We start from the raw sequence: 20638 nt of genomic DNA, 5'->3' as shown, positions 1-20638 counted from the left end.
CTCCCGCAGCACACAGTGTCTCCCGCAGCACACTGTGTCTCCCGCAGTGTGTCTCCCGCAGTGTGTCTCCCGCGGCACACTGTGTCTCCCGCAGTGTGTCTCCCGCGGCACACTGTGTCCCCCGCAGTGTGTCTCCCGCAGCACACTGTGTCTCCCGCAGCACACTGTGTCTCCCGCAGCACACTGTGTCTCCCGCAGTGTGTCTCCCGCAGCACACTGTGTCTCCCGCAGCACACTGTGTCTCCCGCAGCACACTGTGTCTCCCGCGACACACTGTGTCTCCCGCGGCACACTGTGTCTCCCGCGGCACACTGTGTCTCCCGCTGCACACTGTGTCTCCCGCAGCACACTGTGTCTCCCGCAGCACACTGTCTCCCCCGCGGCACACTGTGTCTCCCGCAGCACACTGTGTCTCCCGCAGCACACTCTGTCTCCCGCGGCACACTGTGTCTCCCGCGGCACACTGTGTCTCCCGCGGCACACTGTGTCTCCCGCGGCACACTGTGTCTCCCGCGGCACACTGTGTCTCCCGCGGCACACTGTGTCTCCCGCGGCACACTGTGTCTCCCGCGGCACACTGTGTCTCCCGCGGCACACTGTGTCTCCCGCGGCACACTGTGTCTCCCGCGGCACACTGTGTCTCCCGCAGCACAGTGTCTCCCGCGGCACACTGTGTCTCCCGCAGCACACTGTGTCTCCCGCGGCACACTGTGTCTCCCGCAGCACACTGTGTCTCCCGCAGCACACTGTGCCTCCCGCGGAACACTGTGTCTCCCGCAGCACACTGTGTCTCCCGCGGCACACTGTGTCTCCCGCAGCTCACTGTCTCCCGCGGCACACTGTGCCTCCCGCGGAACACTGTGTCTCCCGCGGCACACTGTGTCTCCCGCAGTGTGTCTCCCGCAGCACACTGTGTCTCCCGCAGCACAGTGTCTCCCGCAGCACACTGTGTCTCCCGCAGCACACTGTGTCTCCCGCAGCACACTGTGTCTCCCGCGGCACACTGTGTCTCCTGCGGCACACTGTGTCTCCCGCAGTGTGTCTCCCGCGGCACACTGTGTCTCCCGCGGCACACTGTGTCTCCCGCGGCACACTGTGTCTCCCGCGGCACACTGTGTCTCCCGCGGCACACTGTGTCTCCCGCGGCACACTGTGTCTCCGCGGCACACTGTGTCTCCCGCAGCACACTGTGTCTCCCGCAGCACACTGTGTCTCCCGCAGCACACTGTGTCTCCCGCGGCACACTGTGTCTCCCGCGGCACACTGTGTCTCCCGCGGCACACTGTGTCTCCCGCAGCACACTGTGTCTCCCGCGGCACACTGTGCCTCCCGCGGAACACTGTGTCTCCCGCAGCACACTGTGTCTCCCGCGGCACACTGTATCTCCCGCAGCACACTGTGTCTCCCGCGGCACACTGTGTCTCCCGCAGTGTGTCTCCCGCGGCACACTGTGTCTCCCGCAGCACACTGTGTCTCCCGCAGCACACTGTGTCTCCCGCGGCACACTGTGTCTCCCGCAGCACAGTGTCTCCCGCGGCACACTGTGTCTCCCGCAGCACACTGTGTCTCCCGCAGCACACTGTGTCTCCCGCAGCACACTGTGTCTCCCGCGGCACACTGTGCCTCCCGCGGAACACTGTGTCTCCCGCAGCACACTGTGTCTCCCGCAGTGTGTCTCCCGCAGCACACTGTGTCTCCCGCAGTGTGTCTCCCGCAGCACACTGTGTCTCCCGCAGTGTGTCTCCCGCAGCACACTGTGTCTCCCGCGGCACACTGTGTCTCCCGCAGCACACTGTGTCTCCCGCGGCACACTGTGTCTCCCGCGGCACACTGTGTCTCCCGCAGTGTGTCTCCCGCGGCACACTGTGTCTCCCGCGGCACACTGTGTCTCCCGCGGCACGCTGTGTCTCCCGCGGCACACTGTGTCTCCCGCGGCACACTGTGTCTCCCGCGGCACACTGTGTCTCCCGCGGCACACTGTGTCTCCCGCGGCACACTGTGTCTCCCGCGGCACACTGTGTCTCCCGCGGCACACTGTGTCTCCCGCAGCACACTGTGTCTCCCGCGGCACACTGTGTCTCCCGCAGCACACTGTGTCTCCCGCGGCACACTGTGTCTCCCGCGGCACACTGTGTCTCCCGCGGCACACTGTGTCTCCCGCAGCACACTGTGTCTCCCGCAGCACACTGTGTCTCCCGCAGCACACTGTGTCTCCCGCAGCACACTGTGTCTCCCGCAGCACACTGTGTCTCCCGCGGCACACTGTGTCTCCCGCGGCGCACTGTGTCTCCCGCGGCACACTGTGTCTCCCGCGGCACACTGTGTCTCCCGCGGCACACTGTGTCTCCCGCGGCACACTGTGTCTCCCGCGGCACACTGTGTCTCCCGCAGCACACTGTGTCTCCCGCAGCACACTGTGTCTCCCGCAGCACACTGTCTCCCGCAGCACACTGTCTCCCGCAGCACACTGTCTCCCGCAGCACACTGTGTCTCCCGCAGCACACTGTGTCTCCCGCAGTGTGTCTCCCGCAGCACACTGTGTCTCCCGCAGCACACTGTGTCTCCCGCAGCACACTGTGTCTCCCGCAGCACACTGTGTCTCCCGCAGCACACTGTCTCCCGCAGCACACTGTGTCTCCCGCAGTGTGTCTCCCGCAGCACACTGTGTCTCCCGCAGCACACTGTGTCTCCCGCAGCACACTGTGTCTCCCGCAGCACAGTGTCCCCCGCAGCACACTGTGTCTCCCGCGGCACACTGTGTCTCCCGCGGCACACTGTGTCTCCCGCAGCACACTGTGTCTCCCGCAGCACACTGTGTCTCCCGCAGCACACTGTGTCTCCCGCAGCACACTGTGTCTCCCGCAGCACACTGTGTCTCCCGCAGCACACTGTGTCTCCCGCAGCACACTGTGTCTCCCGCAGCACAGTGTCTCCCGCGGCACACTGTGTCTCCCGCAGCGCACTGTCTCCCGCAGCACACTGTGTCTCCCGCGGCACACTGTGTCTCCAGCGGCACACTGTGTCTCCCGCAGCACAGTGTCTCCCGCGGCACACTGTGTCTCCCGCGGCACACTGTGTCTCCCGCGGCACACTGTGTCTCCCGCGGCACACTGTGTCTCCCGCGGCACACTGTGTCTCCAGCGGCACACTGTGTCTCCCGCAGCACAGTGTCTCCCGCGGCACACTGTGTCTCCCGCAGCGCACTGTCTCCCGCAGCACACTGTGTCTCCCGCAGCGCACTGTCTCCCGCAGCACACTGTGTCTCCCGCGGCACACTGTGTCTCCAGCGGCACACTGTGTCTCCCGCAGCACAGTGTCTCCCGCGGCACACTGTGTCTCCCGCGGCACACTGTGTCTCCCGCGGCACACTGTGTCTCCCGCGGCACACTGTGTCTCCCGCAGCACACTGTGTCTCCCGCAGTGTGTCTCCCGCAGCACACTGTGTCTCCCGCGGCACACTGTGTCTCCCGCAGCACAGTGTCTCCCGCGGCACACTGTGTCTCCCGCAGTGTGTCTCCCGCGGCACACTGTGTCTCCCGCGGCACACTGTGTCTCCCGCGGCACACTGTGTCTCCCGCAGCACACTGTGTCTCCCGCAGCACAGTGTCTCCCGCGGCACACTGTGTCTCCCGCGGCACACTGTGTCTCCCGCAGCACACTGTGTCTCCCGCGGCACACTGTGTCTCCCGCGGCACACTGTGTCTCCCGCGGCACACTGTGTCTCCCGCGGCACACTGTGTCTCCCGCGGCACACTGTGTCTCCCGCGGCACACTGTGTCTCCCGCGGCACACTGTGTCTCCCGCGGCACACTGTGTCTCCCGCAGCACACTGTGTCTCCCGCAGCACACTGTGTCTCCCGCAGTGTGTCTCCCGCAGCACACTGTGTCTCCCGCAGCACACTGTGTCTCCCGCGGCACACTGTGTCTCCCGCGGCACACTGTGTCTCCCGCGGCACACTGTGTCTCCCGCAGCACACTGTGTCTCCCGCGGCACACTGTCTCCCGCAGCACACTGTGTCTCCCGCAGCACACTGTGTCTCCCGCAGCACACTGTGTCTCCCGCTGCACTCTGTGTCTCCCGCGGCACACTGTGTCTCCCGCGGCACACTGTGTCTCCCGCGGCACACTGTGTCTCCCGCGGCACACTGTATCTCCCGCGGCACACTGTGTCTCCCGCAGCACACTGTGTCTCCCGCAGCACACTGTGTCTCCCGCAGCACACTGTGTCTCCCGCAGCTCACTGTGTCTCCCGCAGCACACTGTGTCTCCCGCAGCACACTGTCTCCCGCAGCACACTGTGTCTCCCGCAGCACACTGTGTCTCCCGCAGCACACTGTGTCTCCCGCAGCTCACTGTGTCTCCCGCAGCACACTGTGTCTCCCGCAGCACACTGTCTCCCGCAGCACACTGTCTCCCGCAGCACACTGTGTCTCCCGCAGCACACTGTCTCCCGCAGCACACTGTGTCTCCCGCAGTGTGTCTCCCGCAGCACACTGTGTCTCCCGCAGCACACTGTGTCTCCCGCGGCACACTGTGTCTCCCGCGGCACACTGTGTCTCCCGCAGCACACTGTGTCTCCCGCAGCACACTGTGTCTCCCGCGGCACACTGTGTCTCCCGCAGCACACTGTGTCTCCCGCAGCACACTGTCTCCCGCAGCACACTGTGTCTCCCGCAGTGTGTCTCCCGCAGCACACTGTGTCTCCCGCGGCACACTGTGTCTCCCGCGGCACACTGTGTCTCCCGCAGCACACTGTGTCTCCCGCGACACACTGTGTCTCCCGCGGCACACTGTGTCTCCCGCGGCACACTGTGTCTCCCGCGGCACACTGTGTCTCCCGCAGCACACTGTGTCTCCCGCAGCACAGTGTCTCCCGCGGCACACTGATCTCCCGCGGCACACTGTGTCTCCCGCGGCACACTGTGTCTCCCGCAGCACACTGTGTCTCCCGCGGCACACTGTGTCTCCCGCAGAACACTGTGTCTCCCGCGGCACACTGTCTCCCTCAGCACACTGTGTCTCCCGCAGCACACTGTGTCTCCCGCAGCACACTGTGTCTCCCGCAGCACTCTGTGTCTCCCGCGGCAAACTGTGTCTCCCGCGGCACACTGTGTCTCCCGCGGCACACTGTGTCTCCCGCGGCACACTGTGTCTCCCGCGGCACACTGTGTCTCCCGCGGCACACTGTGTCTCCCGCGGCGCACTGTGTCTCCCGCGGCACACTGTGTCTCCCGCGGCACACTGTGTCTCCCGCGGCACACTGTGTCTCCCGCGGCACACTGTGTCTCCCGCAGCACACTGTGTCTCCCGCAGCACACTGTGTCTCCCGCAGCACACTGTGTCTCCCGCAGCACACTGTCTCCCGCAGCACACTGTGTCTCCCGCAGTGTGTCTCCCGCAGCACACTGTGTCTCCCGCAGCACACTGTGTCTCCCGCAGCACACTGTGTCTCCCGCAGCACAGTGTCCCCCGCGGCACACTGTGTCTCCCGCGGCACACTTTGTCTCCCGCAGCACACTGTGTCTCCCGCAGCACACTGTGTCTCCCGCAGCACACTGTGTCTCCCGCAGCACACTGTGTCTCCCGCAGCACACTGTGTCTCCCGCAGCACACTGTGTCTCCCGCAGCACACTGTGTCTCCCGCAGCGCACTGTCTCCCGCAGCACACTGTGTCTCCCGCGGCACACTGTGTCTCCAGCGGCACACTGTGTCTCCAGCGGCACACTGTGTCTCCCGCAGCACAGTGTCTCCCGCGGCACACTGTGTCTCCCGCGGCACACTGTGTCTCCCGCGGCACACTGTGTCTCCCGCGGCACACTGTGTCTCCCGCAGCACACTGTGTCTCCCGCAGCACACTGTGTCTCCCGCAGTGTGTCTCCCGCAGCACACTGTGTCTCCCGCGGCACACTGTGTCTCCCGCGGCACACTGTGTCTCCCGCAGCACACTGTGTCTCCCGCGGCACACTGTGTCTCCCGCGGCACACTGTGTCTCCCGCAGCACACTGTGTCTCCCGCGGCACACTGTGTCTCCCGCAGCACACTGTGTCTCCCGCGGCACACTGTGTCTCCCGCGGCACACTGTGTCTCCCGCAGCACACTGTGTCTCCCGCAGCACACTGTGTCTCCCGCAGTGTGTCTCCCGCAGCACACTGTGTCTCCCGCGGCACACTGTGTCTCCCGCAGCACAGTGTCTCCCGCGGCACACTGTGTCTCCCGCAGTGTGTCTCCCGCAGCACACTGTGTCTCCCGCAGTGTGTCTCCCGCGGCACACTGTGTCTCCCGCAGCACACTGTGTCTCCCGCAGCACACTGTGTCTCCCGCAGTGTGTCTCCCGCAGCACACTGTGTCTCCCGCAGCACACTGTGTCTCCCGCAGCACACTGTGTCTCCCGCGGCACACTGTGTCTCCCGCGGCACACTGTGTCTCCCGCGGCACACTGTGTCTCCCGCGGCACACTGTGTCTCCCGCGGCACACTGTGTCTCCCGCGGCACACTGTGTCTCCCGCGGCACACTGTGTCTCCCGCAGTGTGTCTCCCGCAGCACACTGTGTCTCCCGCGGCACACTGTGTCTCCCGCGGCACTCTGTGTCTCCCGCGGCACACTGTGTCTCCCGCAGCACACTGTGTCTCCCGCGGCACACTGTGTCTCCCGCGGCACACTGTGTCTCCCGCGGCACACTGTGTCTCCCGCGGCACACTGTATCTCCCGCGGCACACTGTGTCTCCCGCAGCACACTGTGTCTCCCGCGGCACACTGTGTCTCCCGCGGCACACTGTGTCTCCCGCGGCACACTGTGTCTCCCGCAGCACACTGTGTCTCCCGCGGCACACTGTGTCTCCCGCAGCACACTGTGTCTCCCGCAGCACACTGTGTCTCCCGCAGCACACTGTGTCTCCCGCGGCACACTGTGTCTCCCGCAGCACACTGTATCTCCCGCGGCACACTGTGTCTCCCGCAGCACACTGTGTCTCCCGCAGCACACTGTGTCTCCCGCGGCACACTGTGTCTCCCGCAGCACACTGTGTCTCCCGCAGCACACTGTCTCCCGCAGCACACTGTGTCTCCCGCAGTGTGTCTCCCGCAGCACACTGTGTCTCCCGCAGCACACTGTGTCTCCCGCAGCACAGTGTCTCCCGCGGCACACTGTGTCTCCCGCGGCACACTGTGTCTCCCGCGGCACACTGTGTCTCCCGCGGCACACTGTGTCTCCCGCAGCACACTGTGTCTCCCGCAGCACACTGTGTCTCCCGCAGCACACTGTGTCTCCCGCAGCACACTGTGTCTCCCGCAGCACACTGTGTCTCCCGCAGCGCACTGTCTCCCGCAGCACACTGTGTCTCCCGCGGCACACTGTGTCTCCAGCGGCACACTGTGTCTCCCGCAGCACAGTGTCTCCCGCGGCACACTGTGTCTCCCGCGGCACACTGTGTCTCCCGCGGCACACTGTGTCTCCCGCAGCACACTGTGTCTCCCGCAGCACACTGTGTCTCCCGCAGTGTGTCTCCCGCAGCACAGTGTCTCCCGCGGCACACTGTGTCTCCCGCGGCACACTGTGTCTCCCGCGGCACACTGTGTCTCCCGCAGCACACTGTGTCTCCCGCGGCACACTGTCTCCCGCAGCACACTGTGTCTCCCGCGGCACACTGTGTCTCCCGCAGCACACTGTGTCTCCCGCGGCACACTGTCTCCCGCAGCACACTGTGTCTCCCGCGGCACACTGTCTCCCGCAGCACACTGTGTCTCCCGCAGCACACTGTGTCTCCCGCGGCACACTGTGTCTCCCGCGGCACACTGTGTCTCCCGCGGCACACTGTGTCTCCCGCGGCACACTGTGTCTCCCGCAGCACACTGTGTCTCCCGCGGCACACTGTCTCCCGCAGCACACTGTGTCTCCCGCGGCACACTGTCTCCCGCAGCACACTGTGTCTCCCGCAGCACACTGTGTCTCCCGCGGCACACTGTGTCTCCCGCGGCACACTGTGTCTCCCGCGGCACACTGTGTCTCCCGCGGCACACTGTGTCTCCCGCGGCACACTGTGTCTCCCGCGGCACACTCTGTCTCCCGCGGCACACTCTGTCTCCCGCAGCACACTCTGTCTCCCGCGGCACACTGTGTCTCCCGCAGCACACTGTGTCTCCCGCAGTGTGTCTCCCGCAGCACACTCTGGCTCCCCGAGCACACTCTGGCTCCCATAACAGATTGTCTTTTCCTTTTCTACAATCTTCCGGTATTGAAAACCAAAGCTTGGCGGCTCTTTTATTTTGTTGTTATTTTTCAGTTTTTAAAACCTTGATGTTTTTCCTATTTTTCAATGTAAGAGATGAAATGACAATTCTCAAAGAATAGTGACCAAGCTATCCAGTATTTTAAATCTCTTTATTCCTTCCAACACACTCCTGACTAACGTCCCACATTCTATCCTCTGTAAACGTGAGGTTATTTTGAACGCTGCTGCCTGTGAATTAACTTACAGCCAGTCCCATTCACTTCTCACCCTGTGCTCACTGACCTACATTGGTTCCCAGGTAAAGGATATTCTGATTTCAAAACTCTCATCCTAGTTTGCAAGTCTCTTCATGGCCTCGCACCTCTTTATCTCTGCAACCTCCTCCAGCCCCCACATCCCTCCGCGTTCCCTGTGCGCCTCGATATTCTGGAACCTTGAACATCCCCGATTTAATTGATGCATTCCCGGTGGCAGTGCTTTCAGCTGCCAAAGCTCTTTGGTTCCCTTTCTCAATCTTTCCACTCCTCTACCTCTCTCTCCTCCAATGAGGTGTTCCTTTGAATCTCCTCTTTGACCAAGCTTTTGCCCCAGTGTCACAGAATTGGTGTAGCACAGTAGGAGATGGCTTGACCCATCGTGTCTGTACCAACTCTCCGAATGAGCAACTTACTTTAGTGCCATTCTCCTGCCTTCTCCCTATAACCCTGCATGTTCTTCCTTTTCAAATAACAGTCTAATTCCCTTTTGGACGCTTCAATTAACATTAATTAATTGGCAGAGCGTTCCAGACCCTAACCACTCGCTGTGTGAAAATGTTTTTGCTCATATCACTTTTGCTAATATTACTAATTACTGTAAATCTGTGCCCTCTAGCTCTCAATCCTTTCACGCGTGGGAACAGTTTCTCCCTATCTACTCTGACCAGACCTCTCATGATTTGAATACCTCTATCAAAGCTTCTCTCAACCTTCTCCTCTCTGAGGAAGATAGTTCCAACTATCTGATCTAATATCATTACATGGCTTGGTGCCAGATTTTGTTTTCCAACGCTCCTGGAAAGAGCTTGAGATATTTTAGAACATGACAGACCCTATATAAGTACAAGTTGCCATTGTTAATTGCCTGGGTGATGCTCCTTGACCTTTGAGTAACTTGGAGCAGGTGTTTATTGACAATTCTCCGTTCCTTTCAAAGCCCAGAAAATCGTCAAAGAAGCGCGAACCAATCCGAGCGAGCACGGCCGGGGAGGCCATAGAAAAAATGCTGGAGCAAAAAAAGATCTCGAGCAAGATAAACTACGACGTGCTGAGGGACCTGAACAGCAAAGGGAGCAGCACACCAACTCGGGAGGAAAGCGACAACAGTAACCGTGGCAGCAGTAACAGCCGCGGTAAGAAGGGACCGGCCCAGCGAAGGCCAGCCGCCAACTCGCAAAGCCTGGCTGTACCCGTCAACAACCTGGGCAAGAGGTACCATTACCAGCTCATGCAGAGTCGAGCAAGCCCGTCAGCTTAATCCACTGTTAAATGCTACATTACTGTAAACCTGCGCGTCTAACATACGTCACCTTACATTGCAAAAATGAGATTGGGCTTCCTGATGGCTGGATGAACAGAAGCACTACCTTTCCCCAATGGTAGGGCTGATAGCGAGACAGGCAGGTGGCATGTGACGAATTGGTAGACAACACTTGCACGATGGTCCACATGCCCTACTTGGTGCTGGATGATTCTGTGATGAGATTACGCTAAGCTGTGCAGCCGAGGAAGATGCCTGTTTCAGTTTGCAGTTTATGAATAGTTGGTTTGTGTTGGCTAGCAAGGTAACCAAAGTATTTGCCAGCCCCATCGTCTGGGGAGGGTATAAGAAACCTGGCCAGGATCTCCACCTAACCCTAACCTGCATGATTCTGGGAGAGAAGCTGGTAACTAACAAACGTAAAATTCTGGCCTTAATGTTTCCAAACGGCAGCACTTGTGACGTTGTAACACTTGCTCAGCACTGCACTGGACTTGCATGTTGGCCATTCACGGTTTCTGGCTGGTGGTGCTTTGCCCTAAAAGGAAGGGGATGGAATTACCTTGTGATCTTCTGTGCCTTCCCTCTCAACCCATGTACAGCATCTTCTCTCTCGATCTGTGGCATTGCCTCTGAAGCCAGGGAGCTCACTGAGGTTCCAGGACAGTTTCAATGGGATGCAGCAGCATTTATGAATCATTTTCTCTTGCTGCAGAGAAGCTGGATAAGGAATAGGTTAGGGGTGATGCATATTGGTGGCTATTGTAAGAAGTAATTCGATGGAATGGGCAATAAGTTTTATCTATTTAAATCACAGAAGTAATTTCCGTGTTTACCAATCATACCAATAGGGCGGCCTGGTAGCACAGTGGTTAACACGGGTTCAATTCTGACCTTGGGTCACTGTGTGCGGAGTCTGCATGTTCTCCCCGTGTCTGCGTGGGTTTCCTCCGGGTGCTCCGGTTTCCTCCCACAATCCAAAGATGTGCAGGTTAGGTAGATTGGCCGTGCTAAATTACCCCCTAATGTCCAAAAGGCTAGGTGGGTATAGGGTGGGGGCATGGGTCGGGTCCTCTTTTGGAGGGTCACTGCAGACTCGATGGGCCGAATGGCCTTCTTCTGCACTGTAGGGATTCATTGGATTCAAATTTTATTCTCTTCTGCTTGGGATTGGTCACAGAATCCGTTACTGAAACTCATTATTTATCCCTCCCCAAATGTCACCTTTCTCTTCCTTTTTTGCTAAAGGCCTTTAAAACCCAAGGCTAGAACTTTCTTTTTAAAAAAAAAAAAATGTTTTATTCTCCTTTTTCACATTTTCTCCCACATTTACACCCATCAACAATAAACAATAATCAGCAAGATATGTAAATCCCCATAATAACAACAATCCCATCCGCCCACCAACCCCCAAACCTCAGCCCGCATGTTTACATAAACAAATGACAAAAAGGAATCAGGGATTACCCATAGTCACCCTTAATCTACTCAGCTCCCCCCCCCCGCCCAACTAATGTTCGATGTTATCCAGTTCTTGAAAGTGCATAATAAATAGTGCCCATGACTTGTAGAACCCCTCCGAGCTTCCCCTCAGTTCCAACTTAACCTTCTCAAGGGTCAAGTATTCCAACAGGCCCCCCCGCCACGCCAGGGCACTGGGTGGAGAGGCTGCTCTCCATCCCAGCAGGATCCGCCCGCCTTTGGGTGATCAACGAGGCGAAGGCTATGATATCTGCCTCCGCTCCCGTTTCGAACCCTGGTTGGTCCGACACCCCGAATATGGCCTCCTGGGGACCCGGTCCAGTTTCACACGCACCACCTTGGAAATTACCCGAAACACCTCCTTCCAGTACTCCCCTAGCTTTGGACAGGACCAAAACATATGAACGTGATTCCCCCCCCCCCCCCCCCCCCCAACATTCACACACATCCTCTACTCCTTCAAAAAATCGTCTCATCCTCACCCTCGTGAGGTGCGCTCTATATACCACCTTCAGCTGTATCAGCCCCAACTTCGCACATGAGGTGGAGGCATTCACTCTCCGGAGCACCTCACACCAGACCCCCTCCTCTATAACCTCTCCCAGCTCTTCCTCCCACTTTGCTTTGATCCCTTCCAGTGATGCCTTATCCTCTTCCAGAATAGCTCCGTACACCGCTGACACTGCCCCCTTCTCCAGTCCTCTTGTCGTCAACACCTCCTCCAGCGGTTAGAACTTTCTAATACATTGTTCTTGATTTACCTTCTCAACTCCTCCGGAGTACCCTGTACAGTTTTGGCCTCCTGACTTAGGGGTGGAGTACACTTGCATTGGAGAAAGCTCAGTGAGGGTTCACGCAGCTGATTCTTCGGGTCCTGGCACTTTGAGGGAAGGTTGAGCAGGTTGGACTTGTACCCATTGCAGTTCAGAAGAATGGGAGGTGATCTTATTGAAACATGCAAGATTCTGAGGGCACTCGACGGGGTGCATGCCGAGCGGATGTTTCCCCCCGTGGCAGAATCTAGAACTGGGGGACACAGTTTAAAATAAGGGGTGTCTCATTTAAAGTGGAGATAAGGAGGATTGATGTCTCTGAGGGTTGAAGTTCCCTCCCCCAGGGAGCAGCAGAGGCTGGGTCATTGAATGTATTCAAGGCTGAGGTGGACAGATGTTTGATTGATAAGCGAGTGGACGGTTAAGGGGGACAGGCAGGAGAATGCAGTTAAGACCACTGTCAGATCTTATTGAATGGTGAAGCAGGCCTGATGGGCTGAATGGACTACTTCTCCTATTTATTATGATTTAATTATGATCTTAAGTTCAGCATTTGATTGATATTTTGAGATAACTAAACATCATTGCAGATCATCCCGAGATCAATGACAACTGCTTAATATGCTCATCCTTGACTTTGGGTATGACCTCAGCTTCGGTTGGTGCATCGTCTGTGTGGTCCTGAAATAGCTTAGTATTAATAATCTTATTTTAAAAAGCCATCAGCAAAAATCACCGAAGAGGTGTGTAGTCAGCTAATCTTCATCGGAGACAAATTAGGTCAACGAGTCCTTGCAAGCAGTGCTAAAAATAGGAATGTCAGAGGTTGCTGTCCAGATCTGATCGCTGTCCATGTTAATATTAGTACGGAACCTGATTCTTCCCTTTCCTCATCCTGCCCCAATCTTCTCAATTCAGGGCCCTGCTTCCCTCACAGCTGCTTACTCCAGTCCAATTTAAACGACAGACGACTAAATGCCAGCCATTAGCGTGTTGGTTTCCATGAATATTTAATGTATCCTGCTGGTTTGTGCGTTCACACTGGGGAGCAATTGCACCGTTTTGTGAAGGCCCGTTTCCTTGCAGCTGAGCCTCGCTGCAGAGTTTTGCTTCGATTGTTTTCTTCTGCCTCCTCCTCCTGCCCTGAAAGACTCGCACAGTTCCGTAGGGTCTGGCAGGTGTCCCCGTGTAAGTTCAGTGTAGGCTATCACAGCAGAGATCAAACCTCTCCTTCTTGAATGCCTTGATTGAAGCTGCTGCCAGCATACTCTCAGGCCGTGCATTTCAGATCCTAACCACCCACTGGCTGAAGAAAGCTTCTCCTCGTGTCGCGATTGCTTCTTCCACCAATCACCTTAAAATCTGTGCCGTCCCGTTCTTAATCCTTCCACCAATGGAAACAGCTTCTCCCGTTCTGCTCTGTCCAGATGCCTCATGATTTTGAATACCTCGATCAAATCTCCTCTTTGCCTTTTAGCATCTGAGGAGAACAGTTCCAACCTCACCAATCTACCCGCGTAACTTGAAGTGTGGTGTCCAGACTGGGCACAATATTCCAACTGAGACCTAACCACTGTCTATGCAAGTTCAAGAAAGCAAATATTACAAAGGACACACAACTGTTACTTCCGTTGTACACGGGATCCCTGCACAGATGCAGGGTAAAGCTACATCTATATGGCATCACATGTCTGAAATGTCTATGAATTTACATTGTGCATCTAGCGTATGTCCTATGTTTTTTCATGTATGGAACGATCTGCCTGGACAATACTTTTCACTGTACCTCGGTACACGTGACAATAAATCTAAATCTAAATGGGTTGAGAGTGCCCCAGTTCTACAATATATCCATCTTAACCCAAATGAAGACAAATAGCAATGTCTATCAGTCTTCAATTAGGAATGAAGATTTAATATTAAAAAAGTCCTTTGAGATTAGAGATAGGGGAGTGTAGCTGAACTGAAATATACTTTTGAAATGTTTGTTTGTTCCAGATGATTGACTTTGTTTCCTGTTTCAATCAGAATAAATGCAGCATATAATGCCCTATGATTAGTTCTCTATAAATAAATTGGTTGCCATAGGTACTAGAGGAGCAGGTAAATCTCTTGGATATTCAGAATTAGGTTAGCTAGTCTTAAAAGACATCTTTGGCCTAATTTGCTTCTGGCTGTGCAACAGTCCCTGTGCACTCCTTCAGGCGGACTTGTGTTATCCCGCCAGCCCTCTCCTGATGGTGACGACATTTTGCCGCGATGCACTTCCCGCGACTTGTGCCCCATTACGCAGCACCGGAGGAGAGCTGTGCTGCTGGGGAGCCAGCTTCCAGAGTAGAGGTTAATCTGAGGCCAGCTGCATGTAAAAGATTTCACTCAATTACTTAGAAGAATGAGAGGGGAGTTATTTCCAGTGTCCTGCTGAATATTCATCCTTTAACTAACATCACTAAGTTAGATTATCTGGTTACTAAAACATTACTATCTGTGGGAGTTTACTGTGTGTAAATTGGCTGTCTCTTCAGCGGAGACTGTGAAGTGATTTGGGGCATCCTGAAATAGTGTAAAGCTCGATAGAAAAAAGTCTTGCACAGCTTTGAAAGTGCCGACTCTGACCAATGGAAGGAAAGGGATTGAAGGGATACAGGAACAGGGTGAGTACGGATTAGAATTTGGGCTCGTGGAGGATAACTAATATTCTGGACTGGTTGAGCCAAACTTGTTTTTATGTGAGAACTTTCCTGTTTTTTGGACAGCCAGTGGTTCCCATCGTTTAATTTCATTATATTGTTGACCTCTTTCTGGAAAGTTATATTTAGAGTTAAATTAAATAATTGAAATGTCAGTGCGTTCTTACAAAATTCACAAGTGATGGGAAGAAAGTTAATGTCCGTGTCTTGGCCATGAGACAGCATAACATTTTTAAAGCTACAAACGCTGTACCAGATTTGAAGGTCAGTTCTTGAAAAAGACTGGGGCAATACCAAGCCATCCAGATCAGCATGTTTCTGTGGATCACGGGATCTGGGTATCACTCATACAACCAGCATCTTCGCCCATCCCTAATTGCCCTTGAGAAGGCCATGGTCTTGTTGAATATAACCGAGTTGTATGCCGGGGTCATCCACTGCTGTGGATCTGGAGTTGCATAAAGGACAGATTGGGTAACGGTCGTAGATTTCCCTCCCTAAAGGACATTAGTGAACTAGTATATCGCAGATGTAATCCCCAATCGAGTCACACGGAGCAGAAAAATCCAGTCATCCAGTATCCTTCTCCCAATTGCGATTCATTATTCTCTGCTCATCATCCCGTTCTCTGGAACTCCCTCAGTCAGCATGTGCACCTCATTCCTGGCTCTCAAACCCTCCCGGAAATCTACCGTACCTTTACCACTCCCGACCCTTGAATCCTCTCCACCACCACCCTGCCAACATCTAATGTAACACTCTGTTTTGAGTTTTGCAAGCAGGGGCTGGTTGGGTATGGACTTTGTCTGTTGTAAAAGCCAAAGGAACATGCTGTTTGACACAATCCGCCTTCTTTGGGCCATGCAAACTACATACCCAGCATCGCACTGGCCCGGAAATTCATATAGCACATTACGTATTTGTGTAACACGCCAAATGTCTTTTTGGCTTGATGCAGCATCCTGTTAGCGGACAACTAGTCACACGGAATCAGGGGTGAGCTGGCGAGATGGATACAGAACTGGCTAGGTTATAGAAGGCAGAGAGTAGCAATGGAAGGATGCTTTTCTAATTGGAGGGCTGTGACCAGTGGTGTTCCACAGGGATCAGTGCTGGGACCTTTGCTGTTCGTAGTATATATAAATGATTTGGAGGAAAATGTAACTGGTCTAATTTGTAAGTTTGCGGATGACACAAAGGTTGGTGGAATTGCGGATAGCGACAAAGATTGTCAGAGGGCCCCTGCTGCCTCACGGCGCCGAGGTCCCAGGTTCGATCCCGGCTCTGTGTGGAGTTTGCACATTCTCCCCGTGTTTGCGTGGGTTTCGCCCCCACAACCCAAAGATGTGCAGGCTAGGTGGATTGGCCACGCTAAATTGCCCCTTAATTGGAAAAAATGAATTGGGTACTCTAAATTTTTTATTTTTTATTAAAGTACTGTCAGAGGATACAGCAGGATTTAGATTGTTTGGAGACTTGGGCGGAGAGATGGCAGCTGGAGTTTAATCCGGACAAATGTGAGGTAATGCATTTTGGAAGGTCTAATGCAGGTATGGAATATACAGTGAATAGTAGAACCCTCAAGAGTATTGAAAGTCAGAGAGACCTAGGTGTACAGGTCCACAGGTCACTGAAAGGGGCAACACAGGTGGAGAAGGTAGTCAAGAAGGCATACGGCATGCTTGCCTTCATTGGCCGGGGCATTAAGTATAAAAATTGGCAAGTCATGTTGCAGCTGTATAGAATCTTAGTTAGGCCACACTTGGAGTATAGAGTTCAATTCTGGTCGCCACACTACCAGAAAGATATGGAGGCTTTAGAGAGGGTGCAGAAGAGATTTACCAGGATATTGCCTGGTATGGAGGGCATTAGCTATGAGGAGAGGTTGAATAAACTCGGTTTGTTCTCACTGGAACGACGGAGGTTGAGGGGCGACCTGATAGAGGTCTACAAAATTATGAGGGGCATAGACAGAGTGGATAGTCAGAGGCTTTTTCCCAGGGTAGAGGGGTCAATTACTAGGGGGCATAGGTTTAAGGTGCGAGGGGCAAGGTTTAAAGGAGATGTACGAGGCAAGTTTTTTACACAGAGGGTAGTGGGTGCCTGGAACTCGCTACCGGAGGAGGTGTTGGAAGCAGGGACGATAGTGACATTTAAGGGGCATCTTGACAAATACATGAATAGGATGGGAATAGAGGGATACGGACCCAGGAAGTGTAGAAGATTTTAGTTTAGACGGGCAGCATGGTCGGCACAGGCTTGGAGGGCCGAAGGGCCCGTTCCTGTGCTGTAATTTTTGTTTGTTCTTTGTTCTTAACACCACTTGTGTCGCTACTGCGGCGTAGCACTGTGAAATGGCAACTTCATATCCACAGGCACCTGAGGCAGCCTAAATACATGTACATTTCTGTACAGAAGGCATATGTCTTTCAAAGAACAAAGAACTGGATGAGAACAAGATCAAGCTGAATGGTGATGCTGCTGCAGTCAAATAACCTTCCACACGCCTGCATAAAATGTACCTTTGGTTACGGTGTGACGGTTGCTGAATCACATGGAGCTTTATCCAGAAAGACCTGTATCGCCAGGATACAATTGAGGCAGGGCATTAACAATGCCGTATGTTTTCCTGACTAAAAGTATGATTTTTAATTTGAAAGGGGTTTCATTTCAGCTGTCATTCTGAATCTTTCACTGAGAACTGAAGAAAATTCAGATTTTCCTTTTTAAAAAAAAGGAGAGTGATTAATATTCTGGGGTCGTACACGGTCAGTCTTTTCTTTTTGCTCACCACCATCTCTGCCTCATTCGGATGAGCTTGCCTTTTATTACGATGCTAATTTGTTCAGACCTGATCTCTGTCTATGCTAATGACTTCTCTGATGTTGGTACCTGGTGTGTGAAGGTATGTGGAGTACCGCGGCACACTGGCACAGCGAATAAAGTTGGCTGTTTTGTCCGGATTCGTCAACACAAATTATCACTGTAAATCATGATGTTGCTGTGGGAAAATCTGATGCAGTATTTGGAGGTTGCTATACATCTTAAAATGTTGGCACAAGTAGTTACTTTTCAATGCCACAGTACCATATACAGTATTCTCTGCTCTCTGAACTAGAGGGAAATGCGAGTTCTGTTGAAGATTCACTTGATTTTATTATCTTGTTGAGGTTTCATTATTGAAGATGCCTAGCCCCAGATCAGGGGGTAACACTCATGTCTCTAAATCAAAACATTATGGATTTGAGCCCCATTCTAGGACGCGGGTGCATGATCTCCCACTGAGGGAGTGCTACAGTGTCGAAGGTGCCAACTTTCGGAGGAGACACGCTAAACCAGGGACGTGCCTGCCCTCTCGGCTGGAGGTACAAGGTCTCTCAGCTCTAATACACAGAGGAGCGGGGTAGTACACTCTCATATCCTGGCCAATATTTATCCTTCAATCAACACCACTAAAAAATTATTCATGTTTGTTTATCTCCTCTTAGTTTATATAATCTTGCTGTGCATAAATCGGATGCTGTGTTTTGTACAGTACGTTACAACAGTGACTACACTTAATTCGCTGTAAAAGAAATCCTCTCTAAAATCTAATGAATACAGGCCTAGTGGGCCCAATTTCTCCTCGTATGACAATGTTGCCATCCTAGGAACCAGTCTGGTGAGCCTTCGCTGCACTCCCTCTATGTTAAGTATATCCTTTCCGAGATAAGGAGACCAAAACTGGACACAATACTCCAGTGTGGGCTCACCAAGTCCCTGTACAGCTGCAGTAAGACATCCTTGCTCCTGTACTCAAATCCGCTTGCAATCAAGGCCAACTTACCATTTGCCATCCTAGCTGCTTGCTGTACCTGCATGCTTGCTTTCAGTGACTGGTGTGCTCGCACACCCAGGTTCCTTTGCACATCAACATTTTCCAATCTATCACCATTTAATAACTTTGCCATTGTTTTTCCTGGATAATTTCACCTTTATCCACATTATAACTGCATTTGCCATGTATTTGCCCACTCACTCAACTGATCTTAAATCGCCTTGAAACCTCTTTGCATTAACCTCACCCCCCCCCCCCCCTCCCAACCTAGATTTGTGTCACCAGCAAACTTGGACACATTACATTTTGTTTCTTTATCCAATCATTGGTAATATATTGTGAATAGCTGGGGCCCAAGTACTGATCCCTGCAGTGCCGCACTGGTCATCACCTACCACTGCGAAAAAGACCTATTTATTCCTCCCTGTTTGAAGTCTGTTAACTAATTCTCAATCCATGCCAATATATTACACCCAATCCCATGCGCTTTAATTTTGCACATTGACCTCTTATGTGGGACTTTATTAAACGTTTTCTGAAAATCTAAATACACCACATCCACTGGTTCACCCTTATCTATTCTACTAGTTACAGCTCAAACGTGTCCCTTCAACCATTTTCCTTTGATAAATCCATGTTGACTTTGTCTAATCCCATTGATATTTTCTAAGTGGCTGTTATCAGATCCTTTAGACTCGTGCATTTTCCCGATGACTGATGTTCAGCCAACCAGTCTGTAATTCCCTGTTTACTCCCTCCCTCCTTTTTTAAATAACAGGGTCAGATTTGCCACCCTTCAAGCTGTCAGGATTGTAGAACCGACAGAATCAAGGCGGTTGACAAATAACACATCCCCTGGGCGATTCCCCAGCCACGCTGTGCCTGCCGCAAATCCCACTGTCTGGAGAATTGCGGTAGAGTCCCGAAACAGTTTCTGATTCTCTCGGCCACTCCAACTGGTGTTATCAGGATCTCACACAGAAAGGTCAGAAAACTAGTGGTTAGCATTGCTGCCTGCGGCGCCGAGGTCCCAGGTTCGATCCCGGCTCTGTGTCACTGTCCGTGTGGAGTTTGCACATTCTCCCTGTGGGTTTCGCTCCCACAACCCAAAGATGTGCAGGGTAGGTGGATTGGCCACACCAAACTGCCCCTTAATTGGAAAAAATGAATTGGGCACTCTAAATAATTTTTTTTTTAAAAGGTCAGAAAACCGATCACGCTAATTTACCTTCATTTTAATCTCAGCAGCGAATTTAAAGTTGAATGATTCACAGATTAGATGCTGTGGGAAGGGGTGGGAGTTAGGGGGATCAGGCTGGGCTGGAAGGGGGCAAGTGGGGGGGGGGGGGGGGTTCTCTCCCGATGAGGTCACTTTGATCTGTGAAATCTTGAAGCCGCATTCTTTCATTGTTTAATACCCCATAACAGGGCAAAACACAGCTGCAGCCTGTCTGTCCAAAATTCCTCTCTCAGTACAGAGAAATTCTGCATCTTCTTTCTGGGAGGAACATTTCACTCCCCTTGAAGTTTCAATCGGCTCTGTGGTTTCAATGCTGCGGTATGCCTGCTTTTATCCCTTTGTACTTGGTTGTTTACGTTGCATTTCACATCTAATTGACTTTTACAAGCCTCTTGATTGACAGCTGAAGGCTACCTCAAAGGAGGGTTTCCCTTTGATTGTTTGTATATCACTTCATGGTCCATTAACTCTAAAAGTGTGTCCTATTTTGAGTGGGTGCCTTGTCTGGCCACATTCTTTCTGGAGTGGATTTGTTTCTAACTCTGAAGTGCTTCCTAGACAGCAAAATTAACTCTGTCTGACAGCAATTTTTTTAGACTGGATCTTCTTCAACCTCTGATGCTTGAACAGCAGGCTTGGAGGTACTTTTCCACCATAGAAGCAGCTGGCATCACTCAAACAATAAAGCTGGCTTGTAATGCAGAACAAGGCCTCCCCGAACGGGCGCTGGAATGTGGAAGCTAGGGACTTTTCACAGTAACTTCATTGAAGCCTACTTGTGACAATAAGCGATTATTATTCTTATCAAGTGCAAGGGCGCCCCAGTGAGGACCTTCTCACAGCCATTGTTGAATTCTCTTGGATCGTGCGATGACCACGTCACAGGGCT

At 53.6% G+C, this 20638-nt stretch overlaps 1 protein-coding gene across 1 annotated transcript in view; it reads left to right on the top strand.

The window, feature by feature from the left end:
- Positions 1-20638, top strand: part of brf1b (BRF1 general transcription factor IIIB subunit b) — a 516534-nt gene that overhangs the window by 411693 nt on the left and 84203 nt on the right. Inside the window, exon 15 of the mRNA XM_072494251.1 lies at positions 9424-9698. Within this exon, the coding sequence (XP_072350352.1) occupies positions 9424-9698 (275 nt within the window). The remainder of the gene's footprint in view (positions 1-9423; positions 9699-20638) is intronic.

This window comes from Scyliorhinus torazame, chromosome 2 (assembly GCF_047496885.1).
Source record: "Scyliorhinus torazame isolate Kashiwa2021f chromosome 2, sScyTor2.1, whole genome shotgun sequence".
Lineage (NCBI taxonomy): Eukaryota > Metazoa > Chordata > Chondrichthyes > Carcharhiniformes > Scyliorhinidae > Scyliorhinus > Scyliorhinus torazame.
The sequence above is the reverse complement of the archived record's forward strand: the minus strand, read 5'-3'. Positions and strand labels throughout refer to the sequence as shown.